Source organism: Lynx canadensis, chromosome A1 (genome assembly GCF_007474595.2).
Source record: "Lynx canadensis isolate LIC74 chromosome A1, mLynCan4.pri.v2, whole genome shotgun sequence".
Lineage (NCBI taxonomy): Eukaryota > Metazoa > Chordata > Mammalia > Carnivora > Felidae > Lynx > Lynx canadensis.
Genome location: NC_044303.2, coordinates 159,115,493 through 159,142,584, shown reverse-complemented (window position 1 = coordinate 159,142,584; position 27,092 = coordinate 159,115,493). Strand labels below are relative to the sequence as shown.

Here is a 27,092-nt window from a genome sequence, read left to right as displayed (position 1 = left end):
TTTCAGCCAGTGTGAAACAGGATAACTTGAGATAATTCTGCATCACAGAGATTTTAGCACACAGGTTTTATGTTTTAAGTCATTTGACTTCTAATATACTTGCCAAATGGCTGTCTTGATTGTAAAGACACTACAACCTTTCCCAAAATATCCCTAGGGATTAAGTGCATCTAAAGGCCATGCTCATTTACTATAATTACATTTACACAATAAAACTCAGATAACCAATGACAGCTACAATTCATAAGAAGGCAATTTAAATTATATAATGGTCACATTGTGACTGAAATAACCTAAAGGGCAGCATTACATAGACATGAATTTTAATTTACCAAACTAAAACACTCAGTCAATAAATTTATCACCATCTTCAAATTGTACACATTATATTTACTCAGTCTAATCACAGCTGTTACTTTCTGTGCAGTCTTGTAGTCCTATAAGCAAAAATCAACACTTCAGTGCAGGATGGCAGCAACAAAGAAGATGAGTTTGTTAGTTTAATGTTGCAGCTATGAAGCACATTATTTTAAATATCTATCAAGTAGGGGTGCCTGGGTGGCTCAATCAGTTAAGCATCGAACTTTGGCTCAGGTCATGATCTCGCCATTCCAGAGTTTCAGCCCCCCATGTCAGGCTTTGTGCTGACAGCTCAGAACCTGAAGCCTGTTTCAGATTCTGTGTCTTCTCTCTCTGCCCCTTCTCTGCTCACACTCTATCTCTGTCTCTCTTTCTCTCTCTTGCAAAAATAAACATTAAAAAAAAAAAAAAAACCTTTAAATATCTATCAAGGAGAACACTGAAGATGAAAAGGAGGCATTCTACTAGAGAATGCCAAAAGCCAAAAAGTATCAAATACAAACATGAGCTATAGCACATAAAGAATCCTGCCACAAAATGCTTCAGATACAGGATTCAATGTAAAGGATCAAGGAGAGGGACAAATAAACACCTGTAGTTTAATTCAAACCTTAACTGTAAAACAAGAATTAAGAAGAGTAATTTCCTTCAGTAAATAAAGAAAATTTTCTACCTCAACAAAGTAGATGTTCTTTTAACTTATGTCCACTTAAACCTCCAAATTAACAAATGCTGTTCATTCCCCCCTGAAAGACATTTTCTGATGCCAAGTGTCCACTGAATGTCTAAAGGGCTACTCTCTAGAAGATTCAAGCACTTACGTCCCCACCAGGGCAGTTGTATTCTTGCCAAGAATTAGTTGTTCTCCAATCAATTTATGCTAGTTAAAATTATAACTGTTGTTATGTAAATAAGTACTGCATTAAATGAAAAAAAGAATGAAAACTGCTTCTACGAAAGCTGAGTATGCAGCAGAAAGACGCCACAAAAATGAGTCCCCAAAATAACACAGCTGCCAGATTAGGTATTAGCAAGTAAAACAAAAAGATTAGGGGAGGAGGGCCCTACAGAAGAATTTTGCTCCCAGCCTTCAAAGTGTCTTAAGTTCTCAAACCATTTGAAAAATAATGAAGACCTATAAATTACAGATGCGTCACAAACAGCACATATCATATATAAGATGAAATATTGTAGAACTCTAATCAGTGGACCTGTATGCAAAATAAAAGCTTTAGTCAAGAAGATAATATTAGTAACTAAGTTAACACATTTTGATTTGAAATGCTAAAGCAATGTTATTTTTTTATGATTGCCATTTTTATCTAGGTTTTCAGTTATTCATTATATTTGAGATCATGTTAAAGGGAAAGTGGTCTAAATTTAAGGTTCACCCTAACAGTTCATCCCAACAATCCCCACACACACATCTAAGTTCCCCCAAACACAAATCATAATGGGTACATCCACTTGTGAACGTCAAAAGAATAATCTTTCTATAACACCTAAGAACTCTGCTCTGCAGTTATACTTACTGATAAGTTTAAACTATAGAATGTTTAAAATCATGTCTCATCGATACATGTCAAAACCTAAAATAAGTTACTTGACCAAGTAACTCCATAAGAGAAATGCATCCTAAGAGTAACTGCAGAAAAATATATGTGTAAGAATGTTTACAGCAGTCTTGTTTACAGAGCAACAGAAAGGAAATAATCGAAGTATGTGACAAAGGTATATTCATACCTAATAAAGTATTATACAGACATAAAAGTTATTTACATCATAAAACTTATTTACATCTATTTTAAACATGGAAAGGTATTCAAAATATAGTATTAAGAGGCAGGTTATGGAATTTTAAATAAATAAATATTCATCCAGTTGGAAACACTGTAAATAAAAATGTAAACACTGGTTATTTCTGGGAGTTATGAGTATGTTGGGTGTTTTTAGTATCTATATTTTCTACTTTTTAAATGTATAAAAATAGAACCCCCTTGAACATGTACAGATCATGTTTTAATCTATGAAGATCTAAAGTTAATAAAATGATGAAAAATTATCAACACTGTTGAGGTGTCTTAAAAATGGCCCTGGGGGCACCTGGGTGGCTCAGCTGGTTAAGCGTCTGACTTTGGCTCAGGTCATGATCTCGTGGTTCATGGGTTCAAGCCCCACATCCGGTTCTGTACTGGTAGTGCAGAGCTTACTTGGGATTCTCTCTCTCCCTCTCTCTCTCAAAATAAGTAAATAAACTTAGAAATGGCCCTGGATGGTGAAATCAGGAAACCTGGACACCAGGTAGAATGTACCATTAACCTCTGATGGAACCTCCTATTCAGAGGTGGAGTCTGTATCCACCTTGAATCTAATGGCCTTATAACTTGTTTCAATCAATGGAATGCAGAAGTGACACTGTACAATTTCTAATCCTAGTTTTTTTTTTTAATTTTTTTTTAACGTTTATTTATTTGTGAGACAGAGAGAGACAGAGCATGAACAGGGGAGGGTCAGAGAGAGGGAGACACAGAATCTGAAACAGGCTCCAGGCTCTGAGCTGTCAGCACAGAGTCTGACACGGGGCTCGAACTCACGGACCGCGATATCATGACCTGAGCCAAAGTCGGCTGCTTAACCGACTGAGCCACCCAGGCGCCCCTCCAATCCTAGGTTTAAAAGGCCTTGTTGCTTTCATTATTTCTCTTTTGCTGACCTGAGAGCCCCATGAGAATAAATCTGAGCTAGCGTCCTTATGGATGAAGAACCACATGGGAAGACAAGTCCAGCCAACAGGCAGCACCAACTGCCAGATATGCCAGTTAAGCTATTTTAAATCTTACAGTTCCAAATTAAGCTGCCAAATGATGGCTGCTACAAGTGACCCCAGGCAAGATCAGTGGAAGAAACATCCAGCTGAGCCCAGTACAAATTGTTGACCTACAAAATAGTGGGCAAATAAAATTGGTTATTATTTTAAGCCATTAAGTATTGTCATTTGTTACACAGCAACAGATGAATGATTTATCCATCCTCTACACAATATACTATTAATATCGTGGTGTACATTTCTTACACAATCCCCTAAAATCACACTACACATACTAGTTCTACGATTCTGTGACATCTTGGAAATGGGAACAGAAGCAGGGCCTCATGGTTAGACTCCAACTCAGACACATAAGAATAGAACATCCGGTATTCAGAACACTCAGCATTCTTTATACAAAACTGTGTGCAACTGTGAGCTTTCCCTCCAAGGGCTTTGAGGAAAACTTGAAGTACATGACTTCATTGTTTCTTACTCCCTTATCAATAGATGTGGGGATGCTATGCCTGGGGCCCTAGTACAGGACCAGGGCAAACAATGAAAAAAGTAAGACCAAGTTCGTTATCAAAACCATCATCTTAACACCACCACAAACAGTGATAAAAACCAACAATCACTAAGGGCTTTAGCATGCGCTAACAATGCACTGGGCACAGCAAAGTAGTTAGGAATGTCTCTGAAACTAGACTGCTATGTCATTCCCGTGTAACCTTGATTGAGCAAGTTAGTTCATCTTTCCAAGTTCAGTTTGCTCAATTGTAAGATGGAGATAATAACAGTACCTATCTCACTGAGTTTTGAGAATTAAATGAGATATGTATAAAACATTTAGAACAGAGCCTAGCACATAATAAAGTGCTAAATAATTATTAGCTTTCGGTATTATTAATCAGGATTTTACATATGTCAACTCATTTAATTTAATCCCCACAACATTTTATAGATGAAGAAGTGGGAATTGGAGAGTTAGATAACTTGCTAGTGAGTGACATGGCCAAATTTCAAAACCATATTTTTCTATGGTAGCTAAACCCTTCAAGACCATGTGCCATGACTTAAAATAGGCCAGGAATGTCAAACCAGGTCCCATGTACCAGAGAAATGCCTCATGTCTCAGCAGCCTCTGGATCTGGGGTGGGTGGTCACAGAGCCATCCCTACATCAGAGCTGAAGAGCTGCAAAGAGGGTTGGGATGGTGTCAGAGATCCACCAAACTACTGCCATGTGTCAAACAATGGCACTATAGTTTCTACAACTCTTTCAGCCAGGCATTTAGTGGGTACTGAAAAAGTACTGCTTGATTTTGCCCAATTTACATTCCCTGTTACAACTCCATCCTGGGCAGTAAATCGAACTTGCTCCCTCTTTCATTAGGATTCTGAAATTATCCAAATACAACACAGTTACCCATTTCACTGAAACTTTATTTTTTGCTAGTTCACAAAACTAGAAGCTTTTTATGAGACACTCTAAGCCCGTTATATTTTACAGATTATTAACTTTTGTTCAAAATTATTCAGCTACTTAGTTAAAACAAATGAAAACAAGATTTTTTGAATTTTTAGATTTTAATTTTTTACAAGGAAGATGGAAGTGAAACAATGAGTGAGTTTAACCCACACAACTGCACAGCTAAGTTTAGATCAACCCAAGTTCAGCTCAATGATTTTGAAAACAACCACTTTCTCAGACTTATAGGAAATGGTTAAGCAACCACAGAGAAGTCATTTGTTCTTGCACCACAGCAGACACATTTTTTTTTAACGAGTCCTTTTCAGATAATAGAACTTTATAACATTGTGCAAGCACTCATCAACCTAAAGAACAAGTCTACAAGATGCTATGGTTATTACTTTATTCTAGATACTCTATTTCCTTTGAAAAGAGCAAAGAACTATGAAATGCTTTTTTTAAATGAGTTTTTACATTTCATAATAAAATGAATTCTCAAGACTTTAAGACCAAACCAGAAAAATAAAAATCATTGCAAGGGAACAGACAAGCTGACATTTCAAGACTGAGCAACATGGTTCCATGCTGTTCTCAGACAAAACAGAGACTAGATATGATAGAAAAAAATTATATTCCTAGAGAAATTTCTCATGTTCTACTATAGAACATTTTTTGAGAAAATCTATTTGCTGTCTCTTTTACCCTATAGTACTAGTTGAATCCTGATACAGGAAAATGTGACACTTGGGATGATGGAATCTGCATAATTATAAATAAAGTAGTTTTCTGGCTAAAAGATAAAGCCTGACTAATTTTTAAAATTTGTGGGTTTTTAAGAAAATTTTTAATGTTTATTTATTTTTGAGAAAGAGAGAGAGAGAGACACAGCACGAGCTCAGGAGAGGGAGGCACAGAATCTGAAGTAGGCTCCAGGCTCAGAGCTGTCAGCACAGAGCCCAACATGAACTGTGAGGTCATAACCTGAGCCAAAGTCAGACACTTAACCTATTGAGCCACCTCGGTGCCCCTTAAAATTTGTTTTTTAAGGAGGCGCAGGAAGATGGCGGCGTAGGAGGACGCTGGGCTCACCGCGCGTCCTGCTGATCACTTAGATTCCACCTACACCTGCCTAAATAACCCAGAAAACCGCCAGAGGATTAGCAGAACAAAGTCACCGGACCCAAGTGCAGACGAGAGGCCCACGGAAGAGGGTAGGAAGGGCGGCGAGGCGGTGCGCGCTCCACGGACTGGTGGGAGGGAGTCGGGGCGGAGGGGCGGCTCGCCAGCCAAGCAGAGCCCCCGAGTCCGGCTTGCAAAAGCGAAGGGGCCTGACGGACTGTGTTCCGACAGCAAGCGCGACTTAGCGTCTGGGAGGTCATAAGTTAACAGCTCTGCTCGGAAAGCGGGAAGGCTGGAGGACAAAGGGAGGGTGAGCTGCGGAGCCCCCGGAAGACAGAGCTCAGTTTGGCGGGGAACAAAGGCGCTCACCAGCGCCATCTCCCCCGCCCATCCCCCAGCCAAAATCCCAAAGGGAACCAGTTCCGGCCAGGGAAATTGCTCGCTCCGCGCAAACACCCAACTCTGTGCTTCTGCGGAGCCAAACCTCCCGCAGCGGATCTGACTCCCTCCGGCTGCCACAGGGCCCCTCCTGAAGTGGATCACCTAAGGAGAAGCTAGCTAAGCCTGCCCCCCCGCCGCCGTGCACCTTGCCTACCCACCCCAGCTAATACGCCAGATCCCCAGCATCACAAGCCTGGCAGTGTGCAAGTAGCCCAGACGGGCCACGCCACCCCACAGTGAATCCCACCCCTAGGAGAGGGGAAGAGAAGGCACACACCAGTCTGACTGTGGCCCCAGCGGTGGGCTGGGGGCAGACATCAGGACGGACTGAGGCCCCGCCCACCAACTCCAGTTATACACCACAGCACAGGGGAAGTGCCCTGCAGGTCCTCACCACACCAGGGACTATCCAAAATGACCAAGCGGAAGAATTCCCCTCAGAAGAATCTCCAGGAAATAACAACAGCTAATGAGCTGATCAAAAAGGATTTAAATAATATAACAGAAAGTGAATTTAGAATAATAGTCATAAAATTAATCGCTGGGCTGGAAAACAGTATACAGGACAGCAGAGAATCTCTTGCTACAGAGATCAAGGGACTAAGGAACAGTCACGAGGAGCTGAAAAACGCTTTAAAGGAAATGCAAAACAAAATGCAAACCACCACGGCTCGGATGGAAGAGGCAGAGGAGAGAATAGGTGAACTAGAAGATAAAGTTATGGAAAAAGAGGAAGCTGAGAAAAAGAGAGATAAAAAAATCCAGGAGTATGAGGGGAAAATTAGAGAACTAAGTGATACACTAAAAAGAAATAATATACGCATAATTGGTATTCCAGAGGAGGAAGAGAGAGGGAAAGGTGCTGAAGGGGTACTTGAAGAAATCATAGCTGAGAACTTCCCTGAACTGGGGAAGGAAAAAGGCATTGAAATCCAAGAGGCACAGAGAACTCCCTTCAGACGTAACTTGAATTGATCTTCTGCACGACATATCATAGTGAAACTGGCAAAATACAAGGATAAAGAGAAAATTCTGAAAGCAGCAAGGGGTAAACGTGCCCTCACATATAAAGGGAGACCTATAAGACTCGTGACTGATCTCTCTTTTGAAACTTGGCAGGCCAGAAAGAATTGGCACGAGATTTTCAGGGTGCTAGACAGAAAAAATATGCAGCCGAGAATCCTTTATCCAGCAAGTCTGTCATTTAGAATAGAAGGAGAGATAAAGGTCTTCCCAAACAAACAAAATCTGAAGGAATTTGTCACCACTAAACCAGCCCTACAAGAGATCCTAAGGGGGACCCTGGGAGACAAAGTACCAGAGACATCACTACAAGCATAAAACATACAGACATCACAATGACTCTAAACCCGTATCTTTCTATAATAACACTGAATGTAAACGGATTAAATGCGCCAACCAAAAGACATAGGGTATCAGAATGGATAAAAAAACAAGACCCATCTATTTGCTGTCTACAAGAGACTCATTTTAGACCTGAGGACACCTTTAGATTCAGAGTGAGGGGATGGAGAACTATTTATCATGCTACTGGAAGCCAAAAGAAAGCTGGAGTAGCCATACTTATATCAGACAAACTAGACTTTAAATTAAAGGCTGTAACAAGAGATGAAGAAGGACATTATATAATAGTTACAGGGTCTATCCATCAGGAAGAGCTAACAATTATAAATGTCTATGCGCCGAATACCGGAGCCCCCAAGTATATAAAACAATTACTCATAAACAGAAGCAACCTTATTGATAAGAATGTGGTAATTGCAGGGGACTTTAACACCCCACTTACAGAAATGGATAGATCATCTAGACACACGGTCAATAAAGAAACAAGGGCCCTGAATGAGACATTGGATCAGATGGACTTGACAGATCTATTTAGAACTCTGCATCCCAAAGCAACAGAATATACTTTCTTCTCGAGTGCACATGGAACATTCTCCAAGATAGATCATATACTGGGTCACAAAACAGCCCTTCATAAGTTTACAAGAATTGAAATTATACCATGCATACTTTCAGACCACAATGCTATGAAGCTTGAAATCAACCACAGGAAAAAGTCTGGAAAACCTCCAAAAGCGTGGAGGTTAAAGAACACCCTACTAACAAATGAGTGGGTCAACCAGGCAATTAGAGAAGAAATCAAAAAATATATGGAAACAAACGAAAATGAAAATACAACAATCCAAACGCTTTGGGACGCAGCGAAGGCAGTCCTGAGAGGAAAATACATTGCAATCCAGGCCTATCTCAAGAAACAAGAAAAATCCCAAATACAAAATCTAACAGCACACCTAAAGGAAATAGAAGCAGAACAGCAAAGGCAGCCTAAACCCAGCAGAAGAAGAGAAATAATAAAGATCAGAGCAGAAATAAACAATATAGAATCTAAAAAAACTGTAGAGCAGATCAACGAAACCAAGAGTTGGTTTTTTGAAAAAATAAACAAAATTGACAAACCTCTAGCCAGGCTTCTCAAAAGAAAAGGGAGATGACCCAAATAGATAAAATCATGAATGAAAATGGAATGATTACAACCAATCCCTCAGAGATACAAACAATTATCAGGGAATACTATGAAAAATTATATGCCAACAAATTGGACAACCTGGAAGAAATGGACAAATTCCTGAACACCCACACTCTTCCAAAACTCAATCAGGAGGAAATAGAAAGCTTGAACAGACCCATAACCAGCGAAGAAATTGAATCGGTTATCAAAAATCTCCCAACAAATAAGAGTCCAGGACCAGATGGCTTCCCAGGGGAGTTCTACCAGACATTTAAAGCAGAGATAATACCTATCCTTCTCAAGCTATTCCAAGAAATAGAAAGGGAAGGAAAACTTCCAGACTCATTCTATGAAGCCAGTATTACTTTGATTCCTAAAATTTGTTTTTTAATGCAAATATTTCTAACACATTTTATTATTTTCCTATCTTCTTACAAAGACTGATCTCAACATATAGTCATCACTGGGAAAAAATAACTGCAATGCTATTTGTTGGGACACAGAACTCACTGCCCCAACTGATAAAAGAATACTAATATAGGAAATGATGCTCCCATACCCCAAACACCAAACTGGCCAATTTGTTTAAAAATACATTTCAATTAGCAACTTAAAATTTTACAGCAAATTTGGGACACCTGGATGGCTCAGTCGGTTAAGTGTCCCACTTTTGATTTCGGCTCTGGTCATGATCTCACCGGTTTGTGAGATTAGACCCGTGTCAGTCTCTGTGCTGACAGTATAGAGCCTGCTTGGGATTCTCTTTCCCTCCCTCTCTGTTCTCCCCTGCTCACTCGCTCATTCTCTCAAAAATAAACTTAAAAAAAAGTTTACAGCAAATCATATCGTGTGAGATTTTTTTTTTTTAATTATACTTTAGATTTATTCACTGAACCAAGTCTCACTGCAGCTCTTTCTTTACTGCAGTTATTTTTCAGGGGATTTATAAGCTAAACTGAAGATCAATTTTGATTATGATTCACATACCAGACAGTAAATATTTCTTGAAGACAAATTATTCTGTTTGAAGAACCCAGAGAAAAGAAAGATTGAGAAAAAAAAAATGAGCAGTGCCACAGGGATCTGTAAGAAGGTATCAAAAGGACTAACATATATGTAATTGGGAGTCCCAAAATGACAGGATAAAAACATTGAGACAGAATAATTATTAAGACATAATGGCCCCAAACTTTGTAAATATAGTGAAAGACACACATTTATAAATTGAAGAAGTTCAATGAACCTTAAAAATAAAAGGACCAAAGACAACCAAACAAGACACAATCAAACTTCTAAAAACCAAAAGTAAAAAAAAAAAAAAACACTTGCAACTAAATAGGAAAAGAGTGATATGTTACATATAGGGTAACACAGGTACAAATACCATGAGTTTTTTGTTTTTGTTTTTGTTTTTTTTAGGTAAACTCTACCCCAATGTGGCGCTCAAACTCACAACCCAGAGATCAAAAGTCGCATGCTCCACAGACTAAGCCAGCCAGGCACCCCTCCATGAGTTTCTTAACAGAAAACCATGAAAGCCAGAAAATGATAGAGCAACATCTTTATTGTTTTTACATATATGGAACAGTTATTATATATGTTTGTGTAATATACATAATACATGTTCTATATGACACAGATATATTTATACCTTTGTGTAAACATGTCTCCAGAATACATAAACAACTTCTATAACCTCTAACCAACTCTTGAACAGCCATTTCACAAAAAAAAAAAAAAAAAAAAGATGAACTACTGCCAAAAAAAAAATATATTCAATATCAGTAGTCATCAGGGAAGTGCTATTAAAACTGCACTGTGAGGGGCGCCTGGGTGGCGCAGTCGGTTAAGCGTCCGACTTCAGCCAGGTCACGATCTCGCGGTCTGTGAGTTCGAGCCCCGCGTCGGGCTCTGGGTTGATGGCTCAGAGCCTGGAGCCTGTTTCCCATTCTGTGTCTCCCTCTCTCTCTGCCCCTCCCCCGTTCATGCTCTGTCTCTCTCTGTCCCAAAAAAATAAATAAACGTTGAAAAAATAAAAAAAATTTAAAAAAAACTGCACTGTGATACACACACTGGATTGGCTAAAATTTAAAAAATTAATCATACCAAATTTTGGTAAGGATGTAGAGAATAAGCACTCTCAAACACCACTGATGGAAATGTAAAATGGTAAAACCCGTTTGTAAAACAGTTGGCAGTTTCTTAAGTGAAAACAGACAGCTCCTAGGTAATCCAACCAATCAACTCCAAGGCATTTACCTAGGAGAAACTAAAACAAATGTCTACACAAAGACTTGTATTTGAGTCTTCACAACAGTTTTATTTGTAATAACTCAAAGCTGGAACCAAATGCCCATTAAGAGGTAAATGGATAAACAAAGAATGGCATATCAATACAATAGAATACTATTCAGCAATTTAAAAAGAAAAGAGAGAAAAAGGAACTACTGATAGAACATGGATATTTCAAAATAAATTATGCTAACTGTAAGAAGCCAGGAGAAAAAAGACAGTCTATGATTCCATTTATACAAAATCTATATAATTCCATTTATATAAAATTCTACAGAATTAGAAAGTAAACCAATCTATGGTAACAGAAAGCAGGTCAGTGATTGCCTAAGAATGGGAATGGAGGGAGGAATAAATTATAAAGCTTTCTGGTTTTGCTTTGACTTTAAATTTTAAAAAGGTAACACCAAGAATGAGGAATATGCAACACTTCAGTACTCTGATTTTAATTATAAAAAGTCCAATCTGAGAGGTTTATTTGAACAATAACTACTCATTGGCAGACACCAGACTTTAGACCTTTGTTCCAAAATGGCTTTTTCTCCGCTCACAAAAAAGGAAGCATAAAAAGTCTCCTGTTTAAACGTATTCCTGACACTTAAACACCAAGAGACGTAAGGCTAATTCTCTATAATATTAATAAGTATTTCAAAGTACTTCGAATGGCTGCATTAGGATGAGTGGGTATATCACCTATTTTTACAGAATTCTCGCTCAGTTGGCTGAACTTATGTGTATATGGCAGGGTGTACGTATTTATACTTAATCAGTTTACCATATGTCTTAATTTGGGGGCAAGACAGTTTTAAGCAGATCAGTCCTAGTTATTAATGGCCCCAAAGAGCCCCAAGGAAAAAAAAAAAAAAAGACAGTTGATTCTAGTTCTCTTAAAGATCCAGATCATTCTATGGCAGGGCAAGTATGGGACAAAGGGTTTTATAACATTCTGGACAAGCAGAAAACAAAAATAACTGAACTTTGTAGACCTTTAATTCATTATAATTAAGATAAGTCTAAGACATCACTCAAGGGCTGAGAAGTTAAATGATGCATCCATATTAAGTGTTATGTTGGAGGGAGGGGGTATTGGGAAAGAGGGGCAGCTTGTTGAAATCCCTTCAAATATAAACAGAATATAGATAAAAATCCATTTTATAAAGGACAATTGAATACTTTTTTAAAATCTGTGTCCTCCCTAGAACTATCCAGGGCTGAAATGAAATGACAGTAGAGTCTTCAATTAACCAAGGCGTCTGAGGTGTGGCTTGTCAGATATTCCTGGCTAGTACATTTCCTTCTATGACCTAGATCTATCTTAAACTCGCTGCCCAATTCCATCAGCTCCACTTTCTACCCATTTTAGATTCCTAAGGTGTTCATCTCCAGCCCCTGTAAAAGGCAAGTTTAATGCTTAGAGTGACAGTTCTCAAGGTGCAGTATGGGTACCCTGGGAATCCCTCATATTTTTTTAGCGGTCTTCAAAGCCAAAACTGTCTTCACGTTGAGATGTTATCTGCCATTTTCACTCCCATTCTCTCGTAGGTATAGGGGAGTTCTCCATAGGCTACACGCACGACATGAGATACAACAGACTGAATGCAAATCTGAAAATCCAGTTGTGTTCTATTAAGCCAGACATTAAAGAGACTTGCAACAATGTAAGATAATTCCTCCCCTAATTTGTTTTGGAGGATAGCTATTTTTCATTTAAAAATGTCATTTTTTTTATTGTCACTATGAAATTTACTAATTTTTATTTTTAAAAAAATTTTCAGTGCTAATTTCTAGTACAGTAAATATCTAGACATATAAACAAAATCTCCTAGAGATTCACAATAATTTGTAAGAGTATAAAAGGGGTCCTGAGACCAAAATACTTAAGAAGCATAACTCTTGCTTTTAAAGATAAATAAAAAATTCCCAAACTCTCCAGATACCATAATTCAAGCACTGAAATTTCATTATACTGTTTGAAAAAGCATATAGAGTAAATACATGAAGAAAAATAAATACAGATGGTTTGTATAACTTTATACAAGGGCACAAGGGGTTTTGAATCATCCTGGATTCCTGGGTTCAGAAAAAAAGAACTGAACCATTTGTGTTTCTTTCAGCATCCTTAGGAAGAAGGAATGTAGACTCCAACCATTTGTTCCTATGGAAAAATATAATCTTCTTTACCTTGAGATAAACAAACGGTCCAAAATATGGCTGCCTATGTTCCCGAAAATTCACGTGCTGAAATGCATGTGTAACCCCAATGCAACTGTATTTGGAGACAGGGCCTTTAAAGAGATAATTAAGGTTAAATGAAGTCATGGGGGTGGAGCTGGTAAGACGGGTGTTCCTGTAAGAAGAGGAAGAGCCTTGAGAGTTCTGTGCAGAGGAAAAGCCATGTGAGGACACAGCAAGAAGGTGGCCATCTGCAAGCCAGGAAGGGGACTTTCACCAGAAACCAACCATGCTGTCACCTTTACCTTGGACTCCCAACCTCCATAACTGTAAGAAAATAACATTTCTTTGGTTTAAGCCACCCAATCCTGTAGTATTTTGTTATGGCAGCCTGAGCTAATACACTGCCTATACCATTTCTGTATTATAACTCCATAAATATACTGAGACGGGGAGGGATATTTTTAAGAGGGAAGGAGATGTTGAATAAATATCTTCACAGTTTACATATCATAATTTATGTTACTTGGCCACTAAGGAGTTGTTTCAGGTTTTTTCTCAAAATGTCATTTAATTTTTATCCTTTGATTAACCTCGGGACAGAAACCCACATTTTCTTCCTCCTGGTTAGTGTCATGTCTAATATTCATACTTTCATATCTCAGCTCATGCTGTAATACACTTCGACCATTAGTTATTCTGTTGTGTCGACTAATAACCCCTGCCTCTCAATGGTTTTGCCTGATTGACAGCCATGACGTAGTTTCACCTACTCTATTCTACCCATAAGGCCACATGAATGCTTATACATGGCCAATTCATGCCTTCTTCCCAATTCTGGGATAGTAGGAAATTCCTTTTTAAAAGTCTCATTTAACTGGCTTGGGATTTGTCTTTGTGGCTCACTAATGAAGGGCAAAGTCCCCAAGAGTAGGCCAGCCAGAAGGCCCCACAGGACTGCAGGAAAAGAAACTGATTTAACTGCATCACTTTGGTCTCAAATGCAAACCTGCTAACCTTCATCTTGCTTCCCCTCAAACACTACGACCATTTCTTATTTAGCACTATCGTCCCAGTACAAAGCACAGGGTCTGAAAAAGCAGGTGCTGGAAAGGCGTTTCAGTGGAAAAGAAAGCTGAATGAGCACTGATAAGAATATTCAAAAAAAACTGATTTGGAATTACTCTACTTGTCTTAGAGAAATTTAAAGAAAAAGGAAAAGAGCACTGAAATTCAACCTTACTTGGGAAAAAAAAAAAACTGAAAAAGTAAAAATGAAACACAACTGTTACTTAAAGTTTGTTCTGGAGTTGCATGAAGTAATATTAGTCTCAGATAACCTTTAATGAGCATCTAATATGTGTATCTAATGTGTGGAGCACTATGTTGGATACCAACTCTATTAGGAACCAAATAGAGGACAACTGTGTGCTTTCTGTCATATGCAATTGATGGTTCCTGGCTGAACAAGCATGTACATTTATACAGAACAGGAAATGTGGTTTTCACCATTCAGAAAATGGAGTCATAAACAAATGGTACCTCTGCTTTCATAATATACCATTTATGCCTCTTTGAACATTCTTGGGAAGAAACATGAACTCCAATAACTTATTCCTGTGAGAAAACACTATTTTCTGAACACTGAGGCTTCCTAGGAACAATTGTGACTCAAGGAGAGGAATGCCTCTACTATGTTCCCATGCAATCCAGCCATACAGCCATTTAAAGGATTATTTCTTACTTCCTTCACCTTGCTGTTGTTCAAAATCACTACCTTATATGATTCAGAAGTTCAGGATATTATCTTAGCAAGGAAAAAAACCCAACAACAACAACAGGCAACAGGCCCAGAGACTTCTGGCAGGGTGGATGGAGGTAGGGAGGTAAATTGCCATAAATCACAACAGATTATCAGAGCCAAAGAGGGGCTGCCAAGTTACATTCCTTTAGCAAAAATAATAACAAAATACAGTGTCACAGGTACTAGCACAACTATAAATTCACTAGTAAAACTAGTTTCTTATTAAGCTTCTGTGAGGACACAAACAAAACAGGTAAGAATTTAAACACATTATATTATAGACATGTTTGTTTGCATTCCCGATGTCTGAAATACAGGCCTTGTTACCAGTTAAAGAAGTACCTTTATTCTATACCTTCATGTTAACACTACCCCTTTTAGTCTTGAATTCCTAACTGTTTCAACCCCACCCAAGAGACAAAATATATTTAATACCTGATTTAACACCGAAACAAGTTCTACTTGTATGAAGTGTGTATGAAGCGAGGTGTGCTTATTCCATTTGCTTGACAGAAAAAGAACTAAACTGGATGTAGAAATGAATAGTTCCTCTACTCTTAGGCAACACTTCCCTCCAAGTGTTACAAATGCATAATTGTTAATAAATATGAAATGGAAAGAATCCTATACTGACCTAAAGCCTTTAGTAAACAAGATACAAGAAATATCATTTGTGGCCCAACTTTCAAAATCTCACTATGGCAGGAATGTGCCATATCACCATGTCTCCTAGACCTCAGTGATTGAAAGTTTTGAGCTTCTGTGCACATTTTAGTTTTTTAACTAAACATATTAAAACATCTGGATATTATCTTTTTTTTAAATTTTTTAATGTTTATTAATTTTGAGACAGAGACAGAGTGTGAGCAGGGGAGGGGCAGAGAGAGAGGGAGACACAGAAACTGAAACAGGCTCCAGGCTCTGAATTGTCGGCACAGAGCCCGACGCCGGGCTCGAACCCACGAACTGGGAGATCATGACCTGAGCCAAAGTCAGACGCTTAACCGACTGAGCCACCCAGGCACACCGATATTATCTTTAAATAAGAGTCACAGAGCCAGTGAGTAAGGAGCCAGGATTTGAAGGCCGGCAGTATGAATTACTTTGCACTATTATGCTACACGATAGTAGTCTTACAAAAGGAGGCAGATTCATGGGTAGATCTCCAAATGAAAAAATAAAAGTATAAAACCAAAACTATTTAAGGAAAGCAGTGTGGGATAGGACCCGTGCTCCTCCAAACCTGACCGTTTTCAAAGAGAGTATACTAAATTGTGTGTTCATATACCTTTTTTCAAAATTTATTCTGCTGTATGTAAGCTTTCCAAGGGCAGACAGAGCCAATACTGCACTCTTACTTGACTCCAGCTTTAAGAATAAAGCTTAGGGGCCACCTGGGTGGTTCAGTCGGTTAAGCATGCAACTTCGGCTCAGGTTATGTTCTCGCGGTTCATGGGTTTGATCCCCTTGTCGGGCTCTGTGCTGACAGCTCAGAACCTGGAACCTGCTTCGGATTCTGTGTCTCCCTCTATCTGCCCCTTCCCCACTTGCACTCTCTCTCTCTGTCTCTCAAAAATGAATAAATGTTAAAAAAAATTAAAAATTAAAAAAAAAGAATAAAGCTTGGAACAAGTTAGCACATAGTGAAGGTATATTTTAATATATTTATTTGAGAAAGGTATCCTTTTAAAAACTATTATTTTTTAAAAGAAGAGATAAGTAGGGACCTGTCAAAAACAAATTTAAAAAATACTTGTTAACTGATGCAGTTTAAAATGGTATGCAAGAAGAATCTGTATTAAAATATTCCCTCTGGGCTTCTTCTCTGACCCCCAGTGCTGATTCCCCAAAAGAAGAACGGACCAAGGAGACATGGAACACTAATTTTGGTTTGTAATATTTTTAGTCTTGATAAAAATAAGAAATGAAGAAAAGCATTAGCAAGATGTAAAAAGGAAGAAATTCAAAATGAAAAAAGTAAATAAAGAACAACAAAAATACATTTGAATCCCGGTATTACCTGGTTTCTATAAAATAGACTTAAGACAAAGCATTCATCTAAAACAATTTTTCTACAATAAATTCTGTGTGTGTGTGTGTGTGTGTGTATTCATTTCTGTATTTATTTTCTCTAGTTGTTAGTTATAATGGAATAAAGAACTAAGAAAATATAAAATTTACAATAATGTACAAAGTCCTAGCAATAACCATTTAATTCTACTGAACAACCACCATTCAAAAACACTGTCAATTCCACAGAGGAAATACTCTACTTAAAATTCTGGCCAGAGGGCACCTAAAACACATCAATTTAACAAGTGCAACAAGATATCCCATGGACTAAAGAATACAGACAAACAGTACAGAGTATTGTCATAAGGATCAGAATTCACAAAAAGACATGCCATTTTATTCACTTAAAAGTTAGCTAATATTCTTATGGGGAAAAATTAAAATTATTGTAGCTTAGTTTTCAATTTTCTTTTCTAGGCTAAATTATTTACCATAATGTTTATATTTATATTGAACTTGTCCTCCAATCAAATTTATAATCTTTATCACATATAGTAATTTTTAAAATATTTCCTTATAACATAAGTCCCACAGTCCTTGACAATCCTCAGGGCACCTCTGAGAAAGATTTAGCCATAAAAAGTAATTGAAATTGTCAATGCATCCTAAATACTTATGCTCATCAATCTTTCAGGTAAATCTACATAACTACAAATACTTTGTAAAGATTTAAAGCTAAAAGGTTTATTTTTAATTCCATCAAATATTTGGAAATAGTTCCAAAAGAATCTTAACGTATCATAATTCATTATATAAAATGAAAAATGACATTAGGCATAAAAAATACCTGTGAGTGATTTAAAGAGAATGCCTATCACCGAATGAGATCTGCAAAGAAAATTTATGAGGACTCTTCAGTGTATGCAGAATGCTTTTGAGCTAGAAAATACCTCAATTGGTGAATGAATTTGCTAGACCTGATGTCAGAGGGATTTGAAAAAGAACTATTTTGCTAATAATTCTGAAATACTTTTCCATCTGACTCATCAGACTGATAAAATTCAAGGTAAATGATAATCTTAAATCTTCATAGTAAAAACTTTGCCATCAATTTACAACTTGCTGAGGGTTAATTTGACTATCATTAACCCATTGAAAAATATAGTGGTGATTATCCAAAAGTCTGGGATTATAACTACATTTTTGTCCACCAATAGTCACTGTCATTTCATTATCTGCCAAGAAAAGCTTCTATGCGTGAAGTCAAGTTTTTATCTCAACAATGTTTCCTGAGTTGGCAGTTAATTAAACTACAACCATGTGCCGAACTGCAATGAACTGCACTAGAGCAAAGTTAGCCACACTGTAGTGAACATGTGCTTATTTCTACCTACTTCAAAACACTATCATCTAATCCCCAAGTCAGACTGGACCCTCTTTCTATGTTCAAGTATCTTTCTGTGTGCTTCCTCCAAATGAAAACTTACAAGCTTCTCACAGTAACCTGTACTAAGGAAGATGGATGTGAGGCTGCTGTTGTAAACAGCAAAGCATTTCTTGTTCCTACTAACACTCACTACATCCACGCTGAGTTTTCTTAATCTAGCCAGCCAATCTAGATACTGAAAGGACAATGTCAGTGGCCCAAAGGGCTTAGGTACTTAGCACTTAGTTTAAAGGGCAGAGAAAATACTGCTAATAAGTATAAAAAGGAAGCAGCCCAAGCTCATGGACATTATTTTGATAAATCTTGGACATACTCATTCCTTCCACCAGGCTCTAAGGTCCACAGCAGCCCCTATAAATCACTGAGGGCATTCTGACAATTATGGAACAAGAAGAAACCAGACAAGGATCAAACCACTTCTGCCTTCGAATCCCACTACCAATACCAAGTTAAAGAAAGATCTTTAAAACAGTTAGCTCTCTTCAATCACTCCCACTAATCACCATGCATTTTTCCTCTGAAAAAAACCCTGGAGTGGTGCAATGCTGTTGAGATGATGACTGTTCTAACAGCTATTTTAAATCTTAGGAAATAAGTTTCAGCTGTGAGAAATACCATAACCACCCCCCCCCCCCAAAGCTTCCCTGCCCACCTGAAAGTTGGTCTAGGACAGTGAATGCCTAAGACAGTTGTTTACGAAACACTACTACAGAGCCCTGGCCATTATTTGCTGCAAGATTTAGGAAGGAAAGGAGCACACCCAACCCACAAAGATACCCATTCTTTCACTGTAGTTGTCATTCTCCTTTAGCCCAGTTTATGAAATTCTCCCCAGAGAAGCATAAGGAAGCCTTTAACTCCCTTCATCCCAGATCACTGGTTTGGCCTCCCTGACAGCACCAGGGGGCTAGAGAAAACTCTGGTCTGTCCAATCCCCAATCCACAAAAGTCCAGACAACTGGCTTAAATTTTGTTTTGGTGACTGCATTCTTGAAATATGTGGAAGGAATGCCCAGGAGACCTTCATTAAGCAATAATACACACTAAAGGAAAAGACTTCAAAGAGCCTTGTACAATTGAACTTACTTCTCCATTGTTTTTTCAAACTCCCTTAGAAGCCTGAATTTTCTTTATTTGGTCAATGAACTGGTTTCCTCCAAGTTTAGATGTAAGGGTTGAAATTTTTAAAAAATAAATTGGTTCATAGGGCACCTGGGCGGCTCAGTGGGTTAAGCATCTGACTTCGGCTCAGGTAATGATCTTACAGTTCATGGGTTTGTGCCCTGGATCCAGCCCTGTGCTGACAGCTCAGTTCAGATTCTCTGTCTCCCTCTCTGCCCCTCCCCCACTAGCACTCACGTCCTCTCAAAAATAAATAAACATTAAAAAAGACTTAAAAAAAAGTAGGGGCGCCTGGGTGGCTCAGTCTGTTAAGCATCTGACTTCAGCTCAGGTCATGATCTCACAGGCTGTGAGTTCAAGCCCTGCATCGGGCTATGTGCTGACAGCTCAGAGCCTGGAGCCTGCTTCGGATTCTAGATCTCTGTCTCTCTCTGCCCCTCCCCTGCTCATGCTCTGTCTCTCTCTGTCTCAAAAGTAAATAAAAATATTAAAAAAAATTTTAAAAATATAAATTGGTTCATTGTTCACTCATAAGCATCAGTACAAAAGTGGAGCAAAAACAGGTAATAAAAAACAGTGACTACTATCGTGATAGTCCTACAGAGTCAATGGCTCTAGGGGCATGTGGGTGGCTCAGTAGGTTAAACATCTGACTCTTAATTTCAGCTGAGGTCATGATCTCACGGTTCATGATACTGAGCCCCACCTCAGGCTCCATGCTGATAGTGTGGAGCCTGCTTGGGATTCTCTCTCCTGCCCGTCTCTCTCTTTCTCTCGAAATAAATAAATAAACTTAAAAAAAAAAGTCAATGGCTCTATATTCTTCACATTCAGTAAAGAGAACAGTCTTAACTCACAAGTGACTATGCATTTTCTGACTATGATAGAGAGAAGTGTGTAGCATGATTAAACTTGTGTCAAATGTTTTCTATCTCCTTCTAAGGTTTCCAAATGCCATTCTTAACTCACTCATCCCCTTACTCCTCAATTCCTTTTGTCTAATCAGTCCTTTTGTCTACTTGCCCCTTCCAAACCCAACTCCTCCATCTTTTGACCTCATACATCAGTGTCCTGCTCCCCAAACTAAACTAACTTCTCAAAGATTTGCAAGACTCAAGGTATGGTCATTTTGGAAATCTCTGCCTTATCAGTTTCCCCCTTTACCTTAAATCTCTACATTTCTCTCATCTTCATCACTAATTCTCTTAAGTCTCAATTTTCCCTAAATATCTTTGGTTTCAAAGTCCTACAGGTGCTACCAGGACAATCACGAAAGGATTACAACAACAAATAAGGCTGCAAGGGAATCCTGACCATCCTTCCATAGATTCAGAAACAAGAACTATTTTGTTTCTGTCATATTTACTGCACAGAAACACCAGGGCAATAAGCAGCTTTTTTTACAAAGGCCACCAGATATACAAGGAGCTGAACCACCACAAAGGCTCCCAAATTTCCCTCCATTCTCATTCCTGGTTTCCTGTGAACGCTCAGAAAAGATATATAGCTAGAGACTCAAATTTAAAAAAAAAAAAAAGAAAAGAAGAAAGAAAAGAAGAAAGAAAAGAAAAGAAAAGAAAAGAAAAGAAAAGAAAAGAAAAAAAAGACATTCTCTGGTTGCTCCAATAATATTATGGAAAGATCTACTGGTATTATTAGCTCTAGCTCCGACTTCCTACAGTTTTCAAGACATGAGGTAACTACCTGACAGAACATGGTTACACTGTCCTCATCTCTACTGCCAAAAGCCATGGGCCCAATGTAGCTCCATCACAACTTCAAGGGTAACCTTGGATAAATTCCTTCATATCTCAATTTCCTAACGCTTTCATAGACAGGGTTGAAAATGTTTTCATTCCTTAACAGGAGTATTATACCGCATCATTAGAAATGTGAACTTATTGGTGGCAAATGTTATATGAATAGGTTTTAATACAATTCTGTATATTTATTTCATAGTTAGAAAACTATCTTAATGTTTTATTGTTTTGTTTGTTTCTTCTAGATTTCTTAGTTTTATATTAGCATGAAAGCAAAACTAGATTCTTCCATTTCATTTCTCTCATTGAGGTCAGCATTACCTGATAACAGGTTTGTGGGTTTTTTGCAACTGTGCCCAGCAGAAAATCTACTTGTAAGTGGGCGTTCAAAAAACAGTGTTTGAATGAACTCCTGAAGAGGAAATCACCCCTGGCTTATTTTCTATATGGTAATTTCCTTATAACCAATCTCTCCAGTTATATATCTTTCAATTCTCAAAGATCATCTGTAGATAAGCTTATTTTAATTGCTCCTAAAATATGCTGTTTGTCTCAAGACACTCCTTTTTTGGAAATTGTTACAAATCAAAGGACTATGCCCCCGCCCCCACTGTTTTCCTTAAAAACTGGATAGTTTCTAGTTACAGCCTCAACCCTAGAATATTAAATCATGTTCATACTTGATTCCTATACAGTCCTATTTCACTTAAATGAAACAGAACATTCAAGACAGAGGATAAAAACATATTTTAACTTCAATCACATAGAGAAACTATGATCTTCCATTTTTTAAGGATTTTCTTTCAACATGGTTATCACAAAAGAAATAGTGTGTGTGTGTGTGTGTGTGTGTGTGTGTGTATATATATGTATATATATATATACACATACATATGATAAGCTCATATTTTTGACAGAAGATGCTAATTTTTTTTAAAGAAATGCATAACTATAGGACAAGTGTTATTTGTAAGATAAAAAGATGGGAGTGCCTGGGTGGTTCAGTCCTTTAAGCGGCCAACTTTGGCTCAGGTCATGATCCAACTTCCTTTGGCTCAGGTCATGATCTCATGGTTCATGGGTTCGAGCCCCTCATTGAGCTCTCTGATGTCAGCGTGGAACCCGCTTCAGATTCTCTGTCCCCCCCCCCCCGCCCTCTCTGCCCCTCCCCATTCACGCTGTCTCTCAAAAATAAACATTTAAAAAAAAGATGAAATCACAATTTTATACTACAACCTATGAATATCTAATTTGTTGTCCAACTTCTCATTTTGGAAGTTGGGTAATATTTTTGATTGGATGCCAATCTAAAAACAAAAACAAAACCAGTTTCTAAGACAGGTAAATCCCCCTTGTTTGATCATATACCAGGTTGTAGTACCAAAGTGATTCCTTGGGGCTTTGTTCATAAGAAAAAAAGACAAACTGTTTAACTTATGTTTTCAGTTCTGGGACTTCAAAATATCAATGCTTCTCCATCCTCTAGATACCACAAACTAGAAAGCAAAGGGGAAAAATATATAAATACATATACACAAAAACATATACATATGTGTATGTTTATATATATGTTTATATATAAATATGTGTGTGTGTATGTGTGTATATATATATATATATAGCAGGAAAAGAAGTCCTTTTCGATCAGTACACATCTAAATCCTGAATTTGCCTACCTAATAAAGTTCTCAAAAGCTCCCTTCTGGTGAATACTTCTAGTATCCTCAAAATTAAGTTGTACATTTCTAGGCCCAACCTCAGACCTCCTTAATCATATTCTAAGAGTGAGCCTTGGCATTTACATTCATTAACATGAATTTAAATTATTCTGAAATACCCAAATCCTACATGTAAATGAGAATAAAGAAATAAAGAGAAATAAAGCTACACAGTCATCAAATAACCACTTGCCCTAATCTAGTACATCTATCAAAAGACCTAGAGAATTGCCAGCAATTTTTTGTTTTGTTTTTGGTAATATATAAATTACTACTTCTTAAGAGTTTCACCTCTAACTGCCTAACAGGACATAATAGCTACTGCCAAATAATCTTTAGTACTGGTCCAGTGCATCTTTCTCCCCATAAAAAGTCACCAAAAATCCAAAACCAAACTGGATATCCAGTCTTCAATGTAATTGTCAGCAGTCCCTTCCGAGGGCAAGATCAAAAATATCTCCTGAGCCTAATGGCACTAGGATTCCTTCTTATAAGCCCTTTCTGTAGGTAAGCATATTAAATAGATTACACCAGTATGTTAGCTGAACAGGTTAACATAGGATACTCATCAAATGAACCCATTATCAGCAGGCAGAGAGCAGTGCCCAAGAAAAATGAGCCACACACACAATAAGTTTTGACAGAAAACTGGGAAAGCAGAGAAAGTCATATTGGAATCGATGCGTACTGACAGTCAAAATGACAAAACAAACTAAATGTGCCTCCTTTACAAATTTCTAGGTCAGAGGGTGAAACCATTGACAAGATTTTAATTGGAAGCTATGTGGTTCTGAACTGCTGAAAATGGTTTTGTTAAGCTCTCACACCTCTCTATATATGTAGGGATATATCAAAAAGTGGTGAAGATTTTATTAAAAGAGGGTGAATGTGCAATAAAAGCCAATATCAAGCTCAGTAAATCCTGTGATTATAAATTCAATGGATAATGAAATACTCTACACCAAGACACCCAGACCTAGGGGAGAAGAATTAGATGTACCTATCCTTTGTACTCAACAGGATTAGGTACAAAGATAAACATACTTTCCACTATACCAAGTCCTGTTTAAAGACACTAGAAAATTGTACAGCTGTCCTTCAAAAGTTCTGAAATAAATAACCAGTCCAGTGCTTAAACCTGAAAAGCACTTTAAATTGCTAGGAGCTAATTTTTTTTTTTTTTTTTTTTTTTTTTTTTTACTTTAGATATTGTAGTTTCTATTTCTTTGTAAAGGACACTAGATAAGCTTCCAAGGAGTGATTAACATACTAAAATGATGCACTGTCAAACTGTCTCCAACAGATTCTGGAAATCTGGAAGACTGATAGGAAAAGGATTAAAAATCCAATTTCCTACATAAAAGTTAAAGCACTGCTTCCTTTTTGTTCTTCTCTCTGGGACTTTCCATTCACCTCTCAAATGTGACAATTGGCAAGTATTCACATCTAGAGGAACATGTTTTAAGAGGAGAAAAGGCCCTAGTTCAAACACTTGAGAATGTACTTTAATTCTGGAGGCACAGGTCCACCACATCAGCTAGCAATAATCTTAACCAAATGGGTGACTCAGCCTTGTTGTGGGGAATTTTTTTAAGTGAAAGTTCACATTTAAAATCCTACAAACATGAAAGCTCCAAGTATTCTAACCAGGACAAAGAAAAAGCCTTGGAATAGTCATTTGAAAGGATTTAATGATTTGTATCAAACATATTTTACACTAAAATACTAGATGGTCTCAAAGTTTACTTTTAGCTCAAATTTTCCTTAATTCTTGGTAACTTTACCCGACTATTTTTAGAGCAATAGTAATAACAAATAGAACCTGAACGAGAAAAAAAAATTCAGAAATAAAGTTGTCATCTTTAAGCCTAATTAGTACAGACAGGAAGATGGCAGTAGAATAAAGCATTCTGAATTAAGGACAAGGAGAAAAGAAGGAGTAATTCGAGTAATTCGCAGTCCCATGAATGAAGCACAGCATACGACAAAGTCTGGCTAGGGTTTGGGATATAGTGGACAATGTCTCTGTCTCTTAGGCAAGTGACCCACCTAAACAGGAGTAGATGTTGGCTTCTATTAATGCGACAAACTGTCTACCTGAAGTAACCAACCACCCGCAAGAAAACACATGTCAACTAGGGACTAAATCGTCTAGTTTCGCTGTGAATTCTCCCTTACTGGCAGTATTCCTACTCTCTGCCCCAAAAGGGAATCCATATACTCAACGCCACAAAATGGTAACGCATCTCACCCCTATATTGTGACTCTGGCACTTCTGGTCCAAACAAAAGCCATCGGTTTTAACTAGGGTGGGATTTATTCTGTCCATTCAGTACAGAGCTGTGGCTGTTTGCAGGGCATCCTGCAGGCTCCAGCTTTGACTCTCCCCTCAAGTCACATTGTGATATCACCATGACGGACCCCTGATATTTCATGAGCCTTAAATTGAAACACTGGTATTATCAGAAACCCGTGAAGGGAAGCTTGAACGCCCTGCGGAGTGCCTCAGCAACAGAGGGGAGGGTGCCAATGCGGGCGGGCACCTATTGGGCACAGAACAGGACTATGCAAGCCTTTCCGCAAGTTTCCCTTCCTTCCACTAAATTAAGCTGCAAAGCCCCCCCACCCCGCCCCATTAGGAAAAGTCACGCCGGCAACTCGAGGAAGGACAGGGGAGACCTCTCTCCTTGCACCACAGAAGTTTGGTTTGGCAGTGACCGAGGCTTAACCCTTCCTGCCAAAGAGCCGAGGCCGACACCCGTCTTCTCCAGGGGCAAACCCTGGCGGCCAACTTTCCCCTCCTCTGCACAAAGCAACCCAAACTTTGCTGTTCGCCCACCTGGCCGCGCAGCGGGTCTGGCGGCACCCGACGCCTCCTGACCCTCAGCAGGCGATGGCACTGACCTTCACGCCAGCTCCTAGTCCCGCGCCGGCCTCTGCCCGCCCGCCCACCCTCCCCAGCCTCTAGCTGCCTTCCCCAGTCGGCTTCCACCGCCCCTAAACCCTCGTGGGAAGAAGCCCACGGTGGCGAGCGACTGCAGCCCGACCGACCCCGCGTGTCACGACAGCCAATGTCCCTCTGCTCCCCAGAGAGTCCCGGCCCCGACGCCTCTGGCTGCCTACTCACCGTTAGTAAAGGGATCCATTTTCCCCCCGCCGCGGCTCCTTACAGCCTAAGCGCCCAAGCTTCCTACTCCAAGAACTGAAGCGGCCCTGTCGACTGAGCATGCCCAGCGCGGCCGCGGAGGGCTGTCGGGGAGGTGCAGCGAGGGGCGGCGCCGCTCCGCCGCTCTGAGGTTCCGCTGCTCCGGGTTTTGCAACAGCTGCAGAAAGAGCGAGGGAGGCCAGAGGGAAAAACACCGCACCGCCCGAGGCCACCTCTCTAGAGAGGAAGGGGAGGAGCAGGTTAGAGCTGGGGGCAGTCTCGTGGGCGGGGCCCTATGAGGCCCCGCCCCTCCAGGAAGTGGGGCTGCTCGAGCTCTTCAGTGCTGGGGGACAGTAGTCAGTCATTTAGCAAATGTGACGGTCTACTGCGTGCCGGCCCGGCCAAGTCTTAGGCGCCGGAGCCGGACACTGCGCCCAAAAAACAACGACCATTGCCCCGCGTAGTGGACATTGCACAGACAATAAACAGACACAGAAGGCACACAAGACTGAAAGATTTGTCCCGCTGAGCATTAAAGGGTGATGTGATGGAGAGTGAGTGGAGAGCTAATTAAGACGGCGTGGTGAAAAGAGGCCTTGCTGAGAGGTGCCACTGAGACAGCGATCTGAAGGCAGAGCTCGCGCCTGCGGGCGCAGGTCGCTCCCCGGAATGCGAAGCTTCGGTTTCCCTGGGGAGACTGGTTCCAGATTGCTCACTTCGCCAAGGCCCGAGGGAGTAGGGGCTGTGGGTCATGCCCACAACAGAGTGGTCCCTTGCGGTCGTTGGCCAGCAAACTGAAGCAAGGGCGAGGACCCCCGCAGGGTCCGAAATGACCGGGTTCAAGTCCTCAGGCCACAGGTTCCGGGCGCGGCCTCTACATGCAGGCA

General features: G+C 39.3%; 1 protein-coding gene across 1 annotated transcript in view; it reads right to left on the bottom strand.

Annotated features, from left to right (window-relative positions):
* LOC115520781 (leucyl and cystinyl aminopeptidase) overlaps window positions 1-26,371 on the bottom strand; it is a 94,142-nt gene extending 67,771 nt beyond the window's left edge. The window contains exon 1 of the mRNA XM_030325448.1: window positions 26,188-26,371. Coding sequence (XP_030181308.1) covers window positions 26,188-26,206 — 19 coding nt within the window. The 5' untranslated portion in view covers window positions 26,207-26,371. The remainder of the gene's footprint in view (window positions 1-26,187) is intronic.
* Between the last annotated feature and the right edge of the window lie 721 nt (window positions 26,372-27,092).